The sequence below is a fragment of the Hippoglossus hippoglossus genome, chromosome 3, assembly GCF_009819705.1.
Source record: "Hippoglossus hippoglossus isolate fHipHip1 chromosome 3, fHipHip1.pri, whole genome shotgun sequence".
Classification (NCBI taxonomy): Eukaryota; Metazoa; Chordata; class Actinopteri; order Pleuronectiformes; family Pleuronectidae; genus Hippoglossus; species Hippoglossus hippoglossus.
The window spans coordinates 20,681,375-20,691,211 of record NC_047153.1 but is presented as its reverse complement, the minus strand read 5'-3'; the positions used below and the strand labels follow the sequence as shown (position 1 = coordinate 20,691,211).

The 9,837-nt window shown below is 45.1% G+C and overlaps 1 protein-coding gene across 2 annotated transcripts; it reads left to right on the top strand.

The window, feature by feature from the left end:
* The first annotated feature begins 109 nt into the window (after window positions 1-109).
* onecut1 (one cut homeobox 1) lies at window positions 110-9,837 on the top strand. 2 transcript variants are annotated; one of them, XM_034581246.1, is made up of 3 exons: window positions 110-189; window positions 292-1,546; window positions 5,534-9,837. In XM_034581246.1, exons 2-3 carry the CDS (start codon window positions 490-492, stop codon window positions 5,812-5,814), a joined length of 1,338 nt encoding a protein of 445 aa, XP_034437137.1. In that variant the 5' UTR covers window positions 110-189; window positions 292-489; the 3' UTR covers window positions 5,815-9,837. The 2 variants fall into 2 exon arrangements, with proteins under 2 accessions (XP_034437137.1, XP_034437138.1); XM_034581247.1 differs by having other exon boundaries at window positions 121-1,531.

The following is a 9,837-nucleotide window of genomic DNA, read 5'->3' as shown; positions in this document are numbered from 1 at the left end:
TAGCTGACGTCAGAGCAAGGGGCGGTGTGTGTGTGTGTGTTGGAGAGAGAGAGAGAGGGGGAGAGAGAGAGCACTGGAGGAGATGTGTGTCTTCAGTGCGCATGTGCAGACAGTGGTCTGTGCTGCGGTGGAAGAGGGCTGAAGACTAGAGAGATGGCGCGGCACCCGATCGGAGCGCAAGGACTGCTGGTTAGCGGTGGGGGGGCTTGAAATATAAAGAGAGTCAGAAAAAAAAATTATGTATATACCAGAAAAACGGGGGGATTCTGAAGAGGAGTTTCCATTTTGCAGAAGAGTACCAGAGGTAGGAGAATAATCCAAAACCACTGGAGGAACTGAGAGAAGCAGAGGCTGCTGCTGCTGCTGCGGCTGCAAAAACACAAGAAAAGCAACAAAAGAAGATTGAACTTTCCTGGACGGGAGGACTTCTGGGCACCAGCTCCCTGCGGTAGGTCAGATAGATGGTTCGTCCACAGCGCTGCCCGGATCATGAACGCACAGCTGTCGATGGAGAATATTGGCGACATGCACGGAGTGAGCCATGAGTCCGTGAACGGTCACGGGGACCTGCATTCCCGTCCGAACCCCCGGGCTCTGGGCCACCGCGCAATGGGCATGGCGACCCTCCTGGACAGCGGAGACTATCACCACGGCCACCCCGGACACCTGCACCCGGCCATCAGCATGTGCGAAGCCCCCCATGGCATGAGTGCGAGCAGCACTTACACCACCCTAACCCCCCTGCAGCCCTTACCCCCCATCTCCACGGTGTCGGACAAGTTTCCACCCCATCATCACCACCACCACCACCACCATCCCCATCATCCGCACCCGCACCCCCACCAGAGGATCCCCGGGAACGTCAGCGGCAGCTTCACGCTGATGCGAGAGGACCGGAGTCTGGCTCCTATGAACAGTCTGTATCCCGCATATCATCACAAGGATCCCTGTATGGGCCAGAGCTTGTCCCCGCTGTCTGGTTCCGGTCTGGCCAGCATACACACGTCCCAGGCCGGCATCCCCCCCTACGCGCATCCCGGTGCCGCCATGCCCGGTGAGAAGATGCTCACCCCCAGCGGGTTTGAGGCTCACCACCCGGCCATGCTCGGCAGACACACGGAGCAGCACATGAGCTCCTCGGCGGGCATGGTGCAAATCAATGGCCTCCACCACCACCCGCACGCCCACCTTGGCGCGCAGGGGCACGGCCAGGGGCTGGGGAACGGCCGGGAGCAGGCCTCCGGGCCCGGGCAGCAAGGGGGTGGAGGAGGTGGCGTTAATGGGGGGCAGATGGAGGAGGTGAATACCAAAGAAGTGGCGCAGAGGATCACCACGGAGCTGAAGCGCTACAGCATCCCTCAGGCCATCTTCGCCCAGCGGGTCCTCTGCAGGTCCCAGGGGACCCTGTCCGACCTGCTGAGAAACCCCAAACCCTGGTCCAAGCTCAAGTCCGGCAGGGAGACCTTCCGCCGCATGTGGAAGTGGCTGCAGGAGCCTGAGTTCCAACGCATGAGTGCGCTCAGGCTCGCAGGTGAGCGAAGCCTCGGTAAAGTCCCCTTTTTGCTTTCTTTTTTCTGAATGTGTTGATGAGAAAAAACAGACGCTAAATAAGCATGGAGGAGGCTCACTGGCCCTGAATGCTACCTTATTGAAAATGGGGTCAGGTGGGCTGAGAACCAAAGGTCATCTTGCAGTTCTTACCACAAAGCTTGTACAGCATTCCAAGCGTAAACAATAATTAGGGAAGCATTCAGGACCAACTCACCTCCAGGCTTATATTTTATTTATTCAAATGTCTTGTAGCGAAATATCTCCTCCAACTGTCTACAGACATTGAATTTGTATACAAGATGCTGGAAGTCAAATGTTCAAGGAACCGGGCCGTGCGTCAGTGTTTGGTGAAGCCCTGGTTATTTGAATGATCCATGGACTCCAAATTAAAGATAGTAGAGTGGGGAGCTTCCTGGAGCGGGTTTAACAATTTATGAAGTCGCCAAAGCTGAAAAAAAAGTGCATCACTAAGGTGACCTGATATCAATATACATCGCTTTTCTGTTTCTACACTGATTCTCCTCATGTCATTTCACCTCAAAATATCGACCGACCGAGTGCGTGCGTAAGATGATCCTGTGTCCAGAAATCGTTAGGAATGTGTTTATTTTGGTGAAGATGCGACTGATCAGCGTTTTTCTGGTGTTGAGTCCTGGTGTAAACAGACAGAGCCAAAAGCGTGTGTTTGTGCGCGTGTACTGGAGAGTCTGTGTTAAACTAAAGTTAAATGTGAAGCTGGAGTCATTGTTTACATGGTGAATGGGTCCGTCTCTCACTTTGGGAAAAAAAAACCCATTGGACTTGATTGCAGAATAGAAAAGAAAAGAATAGAAAAGAATAGGATAAAAACTGACACTGTCTTGACTGAGGTTTCTCAAATGAACTGATAATGCTTAATTAATTTGTACCTGAGGTGGGCACGACTCAAGTAGGGCGCGCAATAAAGGCCCCAAATCGTCCGTGCGCGTTCACAGACACCCAATGCATGTTTATAACGCGAATAGGCCTGATCGATGACCTGTACTGTATCTTCTGGCTTTTTGAAAAGTGAGGCTGCGGCTGCATGCGTTGTGTCTGCGTGCGTGCTCGTAGACTATAATCGCAATTGATTCTTTTTTCAGTTTTCCCATCTGCTGTGTGTGCGTGTGTGTGCGCGCGTGTGTGTGTGAGTGAGTGACTTTTTGCAAATGATTAAACCTCATTTAACTTTTGAAAGTTGGGTGTCATCGTTGGATCATTAGCGTGATCAGCCTATATTAAAACACAAATCAGACCATGCAGCAGCCTACTAATTATACTGGTGATGTTTTATTTTTGTTTGTTTTAAGGAAGATATATCGATTCTCGCAATATGAGGAAAATAAATGTCTCGGGGTCTGTGCTGATTAATTATATATTTTCACATTTTCTTACGCATGTTCTTATCCTCAACTTTTTTATAAAAACAAAATTCCTGAATAAAAATGGAAAATCCTGTCTTTCTGAAAAAACAAACAATAAATGTGAAATTTATAAAAATGTAAAAAGTAAAAATTTCACAGTTAAAAAAATACTAAATTAATTCGAAGTGAATAGAGTGAGCGCCATTATATTGATCCGTTCGTTCCGGTGAACTAGATGTGATCGTGTGCTGAAGTAGATGTGATACACTTATTGATTTTAGGCTTCTGAAATTAATCTTGGGCCTATTCTGCTTTTCCCACGAATTCAATTACCCACCTGAATTTGCCTGAGTAGAATAGAATAGAATAGAATAGAATACCTACCTGCTTATAATAAATTAGGATACAAGCTTTAGAATGTGTGGTGGGTTCTGGTCTTTCAGATGAATATTCGCAGCATGTTCAGCACAGAGGTCTGTTTGTTGTTCTGTGAGATGATGAAACGCAGGACTATCGTCACACTGTGTCAGTGTAGGTCCAGTGTGTGTGTGTGTGTGTGTGTGTGTGTGTGTGTGTGTGTGTGTGTGTGTGTGTGTGTGTGTGTGTGTGTGTGTGTGTGTGTGTGTGCAGTCTGTTTGAGTGTGTGGAGTTATCTGTGTGTTTGTAATGATTAGCTGGGAGCAGCAGCTGTGTGTGTGTGTGTGTGTGTGTGTGTGTGTGTGTGTGTGTGTGTGTGTGTTTGTGTGTGTGTGTGTGATTAACCTGATAACGAGGCCGTTGTTATTCCTGGGAAAAGCAGCCTCTCTGCCCGGGTCTCCTGTGCCGGGGCCCGGTCGCTCTGTGGCTGCTCCTCCTGTCTGAGTGGCCTTCACTCGGGCTGATTTATAGCAGCCCCTCGCACGAGGAGCTCCAGCTCTCTGTTAATATTTACCAGCGCTGGAGACACCGGGCTGCTCACACTCACAATTAGACGCAAGTTTATGGTCGTGCGCACAGGCCGCTGCACTGTACCTTAGCACACATGTGAGAGAGGGCGTGTTAAAAGAAGAGGAGTGGGTTCAGCAAAAAAAAAAGTTTAAATTTATTTGATTTAGCATAATAATTTATGTTGATATTAAACTTCCCTTAATAAAGCTACCTTTGGATTTTAATGGCACATAACATCCAACCCACGTGAAGTTGAATGAGCCACATTATGAAACTACGAATATACACAAATCCCATATTTAATATAGAATACGTAAATTTTATTGGCTTAGAAAATATATTTAGCTTTCTTTTCTCCAAATTCTGTTCAAAGTTACAAATTGATTTTCTCTATATTCAATCGTTTTCTTTTTTACATCAATGTGTTTTGAGGTGAATCATAATTAAATATTATTTAATATATAAGTCAAATTTATCCGTACTGCCTTTAACTGGCTTTGTGGTCAGAATATGGTGTTCAGTGTTTTCCTCCGTGATGGGCCTGGCTCCAGCAGCTCACGTCTGCCCCCTCCTGGTCACTGCTCACGGGTGAACCTCAGTGTGGATGTGCTGCAGAGAAAAAACGAAACAATGACGACAATGAATTAGCTGAAGGGAGGTTTGGTTTTTGTCTTTCAAACGGACCCACGGCTCCTTCTTTCCAGCATTAGATATATATTTTTATATATACATGCAGTTTATTTGACCACAGATGTAGTTTCTTTCAGAGGCGCACCGCTGCTTTCAGCACCGTGGACAGCGCTCGTTGTTCCCGGGCTGACAGGCTCGTCTGCTCTGGGACTTGAGCTGCTCCGAGGTCCTAAACGAAACACGGAAAACTTAAATTCAGCCATTATTTCCCAAGCATCCTATGGTTTGCTCAATGAAAAAGTGTCTTGGAATAGAAGTAACACTACCTTCGCTGCTGCATGATTCTTTTAGGTTGAGTCTTCTAAGATATAGGAAGAACTGTTATCAGCACATAAGGTCTTAAAGAGTCTCTTTCAGGGCTGTCTCCACCATGACAGTGTCAGAGTATGAAATGTGTATATAGTAGTCCTGTGATGAGAGTTCAATTGTTTTTCATACTGCAAACAGTGTAGTCAAACCAGTTAGGAGGACATATTAGACAAACCAGCTATTGCATTTTTGTTTATTCATTTGTTTGTCTGTGTAATTGTTCATTTATCATTGGGATACAGAGATGTAGTAGAGGCATATTGTTATCACTCAAAATTAATTCTATATAGTCCTAGTAAAAAAAAAAAGAGTGAGACAGAATATAAAAACTATGTATTTCACTTAAAAATGTCAAAATATGTTTCTATTTGGTTCCATTAATACTGGAGTATTGTGGCCATGAAAAAAACATTGGAAGAAATCTTGTTTTGCATTTACAGTTCAGATGTTGTTATTGACTTTTAATAACCATAGAATAGAATTAAAACTAGATTTATAGGGTTAGATGATATGGAGAAGAACCTCTGTCCATGCAGGGTTGAGGTGTGATGGAGAGAAGTTTCTCACTCCAGTTTTCTGTCATAATTATTGTTTTTACACAAGTATATTCTGCTCTCACTCACAAACCCTCTCTTGTTCTGTCTCTGTGTGTCTCTGTCGTGAATCCTCCACAGCGTGTAAGCGTAAGGAACAGGACCACGGCCGGAGCGAGCGAGGAAACATGTCCAAGAAGCCCCGGCTGGTGTTCACAGATGTGCAGCGGCGGACGCTTCACGCCATCTTCAAGGAGAACAAGCGTCCATCCAAAGAGCTGCAGCTCACCATCGCCCAGCAGCTGGGCCTGGAGCTGACCACGGTCAGCAACTTCTTTATGAATGCACGCCGACGGAGCCTAGATAAGTGGGTGGACGACGGCTCCGGTCACCCTGGTCCCAACTCCTGCATCAAAGCCTGAAGACGGACTGATCTGACCAACTCATGGACTGACTTAACTTCGGTGGAAAAGCTTTAAAACTTAAGAGAAACAAAGAGAAACTTAAAAAAAAAGACCTTGAAGCAACGTTTTGCCCTTAAACCTGTACTATATCGATATTTATAGTATCCAAAGATGAAAAAACAAACCAAAGACTTGTTTGACCTGCTTTAAAATGTTTGTTTCAGCAACACATTTATGTGTAACATACTGCAAAAAGACTATAATTTTACCCCCCCACCTTCACACACTCTCACTGTCACTGGTCTCTAGCTTTACTACAGCCCTCCTTACCTCCCCACCCCAGTATCAATCTATCATTCACCATCCTTATCTCTAATCTGATTGGTTGGTTTTAATGACGGGTCCCTAAATGGAGGTTTAATCAGCCTATTGACAGTGTGATCTGCAGCTGTCCACAGCCTTGAAAAACAGCCAGAATGTGGAGCTCTGGTGGGATTGGCCAATCAACGATAAAGAAAATAATCCTGCAGGAGCGACCGGATTGTTGTGCAACCTCATTCGGATGGATGGCGGTGGACTGTCTGTCTTATCTGTCTGTCTGTCCAGCTGTCTGTCTCTCTATCAAGCATTCCAGACAGACATGGGGAAGCCCACATGTAGACTGCTAACCCAGAACCCCCCCCCCCAAAAAAAACTAAACCAAAAAACCCCCAACCTCAACCCACATGGTAGTGCTTTCTTCCAACATGCTGAAGCGTTTGAATAATTTAAAAGTGAGAAACCAAAGCCTTTTACACCCTGACGCCTCTCCTGCAACTTAGAAATAAAAACCACTGAAAATGCTACAAAGTAATTTGACCAAAGAGTGTATTTTCTAGCGGATAATATTTTTACCTCATTCCCTCCCTTACCTCCTTAAAACAGACTGTTAGTTATAGAAGAGGAGAATGTTTCTGTTCATGGTCCATTCACTATTTTGAGTCATACTGGAAATAACACATTATAACATAACCCTGAAAGTTAACTAAAGACGTTTGCCTTATAGATGCCTTTTTGAATCAAACTGAAAGTGAAATGCTGTTTGTGAAGATGGATCATTGCAGATATAACCTTTCCTGTAAGTTTCTACAGGTCTGGTTTTTAACGTTCAAAGCCGCAAACAAAGACAAATCCACTCTAGGGTGTTTTCTCCTCACTGCTGGCTCTACGTGTGGTCTTGACACTGTGAGGTAGACAGATGGCCTCTGATGCCTTTTTTTTCCTTCTGAGGACAAACTGTGTCACCACTCTGATAACAAGCGTTCAGCGTAGCTCTGTCATCCCTCGCGCACCTCATAGGTATTTGATTTTTATCTCCTCATCAGAGATGTTGGGCGGAGGGGATGATATCAATGATCGAATCAATTCCAGGTGCTTACACAGCAATGTCAGCTCGTCACCTGAATACGAAAAGCACCGCATCCCCCCCCCCCCCTGTTGCCAATCCCCAGCACTCCCCTCTCCCCTCCCCGTCCTGCCACCGTTCTCCTGGTAAGCTATGCATTTCAGCACTAGGGGGAAAGCACTACACAGGGCTGGCTCAGGGCAAGCGCAGCATTTAGATATATTAAGCTGGCCCATTGCCATCGTCCTCCTCATGGCCAGGGTTAGCAGCTCTACATCCATCAGAGACAAGCGCTTAAGGAGAGGCGAGAGAGAGCTGCTTCATCGTCTCCGAGAGAAAAACCAAAAAACAGAGAAAAGACGACAAGAGACAACAAAAAAGAACGTGTCTAGACCTGCTGATGTTTTATAGTGTGAACCAAAGATGCTACCTCACTCAAGTTCCATACGTGATTTCTATCACTTTGATGATACCAAAGATAACCAAAGATTTTTTCTCATTGCACGGCCTCTACGAGTGGTGTGTTAAAAAGATGTTGTGTGTCTCCCCCTCCCTCCCCCATCTCCTGTCTTTTCCCTCTATGCTCCTTTCTTCTCCCCCCCCCCCCACCCCCCCGCCTCCCACCTGCACTCAACCCATGCACCCCTGCTCTGCGTGCTCTTGCTTCATCTGTGCTCTGATTACAGCTTCATAGATGGTAATGCTGATGTAGCTATAGGCAGATGTGCTGATCCGACCATAGATACACACACACGACCGGCCAGGCAGGTGCCTGCGGGGTACAGAGAAATTTGCTACAGAAAAACTTCAACCACTTTGTTGGCAGAAAAGACAGTTGTTATGTAAAAGCTGGCATTGTGGCAACACCAGTAAATATATATTTAGGCTGGTTCATCAGTAATTTCAGGATGGGAATTTGATGGTACCCCGCTCAAGTGCCATATTTTTGGAGCTTTATTTCCACTCGGCCTCAGCCTGTGAGTTTGTATCTATAAGACTGATCCAACAGACAGGTCGGACATCTTCACAAGACAGTAGGCAGACAAGTTGACATAGCCATGGGCAGAATCGTTGAATCAACTATAGGCAGACATGTTCCTGAAAGTAGAAGCAGTCGTGTTGCAATCTTTCTAAAACTCCCAGGACGAGTGCCTTGCTTGAACCAAAGTGTTAAACCGCTGTTGACCTCTCACCTTTGACTCTGTGAATACCTCAGCCTGTAGAAAGGCCACTACTAAAGAAACAAGGAAAAGGTTTTTCTTCTTCTTTTTTTAAATCACACCGTGGTGCTTTCGCCAGCGCAACCATGCAATGAAAACATACCAAAGGAATTTCTGTTGTCCACTTCTACAGATGAAACCAAAGGTCTTTGTTTCTTCTCTTCCCCCTCCGACCTCCTCTTTTCCTTCCATCCCTCCTCTCCCCCAGCCTTCCTCGTCTCTCTGCTGTGTGTAGGAAGGTCCAGCACTCTGGCCGTGCATGTCTTTACCAATGTCTCTGAATACCTCATAGTAATAATTCCTTTGAGTTCTGCATTGAGACGTCTATCTGTGAGTACGGCAGAACTCCACTCGTGTGGTAATTGTTATTGTTACTTCAAAAAGCTGTATGATTATCTATTTTGTAGTTTTGGTTTTGTTTTTTGGCAGAAGTGCTCTGTTTCAAGTCACGGAGGACAAGTTTCAGGGTTGATGTATGAAACTTATGGGATGGAGGGAGAAGCGTATTTTTTATCAGACATTGTTTTATGCCAATATTATGATGGTAGACTATTGCTTTTACAGGGTAAAACCAACTGCTGTGATATTGTGTTCATATTTTTCCCTTTTGTCTACTTCTGTGCTGTGATTTTAATTTAATTGCATTTTTGTATCGTTTTAACCACTGCTTTAATTTATGCATTTGTAGAAACTCTAGATTTGTATATAGTAGGTTTTTTGGAAAAAAACGAAAACAAAGAAACAAAAAAGACAGTTTTATGTTACAGCCTTATCGCCCAAGCTTAGATATGACAAAGGAGTAGTTTGTATTTTTCTTCAGCTAAATCCTAGCCGGCATTTCAATGTGTGTTTTAAACACTGCCAGAAACCCAGACGGTTGATTTGCCAACGTAGACAAAGTCATACAGGAGCTACTTTGTTGAACAGCTGGCAAAAAGCAGTGTGTATGTGTATATGTGTTTTTTCTATTCTTTTGACTTTTTAAAAAAAATACTGTTATTTTATTGGTATTACTGCACATCCAAAGATTTTTAAAACAAACCAAAAATTTGAAAAAAAAAACATGTATAATGTTGAAAAGCACTGGCATTTGTGAGGTAGACTTGTTGAGTTTTGATTTGCCATTCGCACGGGTATAGAATATAGAAGGCGTAGGGCTGTGTAGACAAGCTTACTCTACCATGTGGGGAATCTCCTGTTCAATGTACAATCTGAAGCATCTGAAACGAGGGCTGCAAGTCCTGCTCACTTTGCTGTCTCATGCACAGAGTGAGGTGGAGTAGAGGGTGGGCAGCCGGTCTGCCAGGGGCCGTGCCGCGGAGCTGGGTCTGTTTTTATTGCCGTGGCACCGCCGCCTCGCTCCATCTAGTATCTGTTCTTTTGGTACGTACTCGTGTAATGACTATGAGCAAAGTCTAATAAAACTGCAAAAGAACC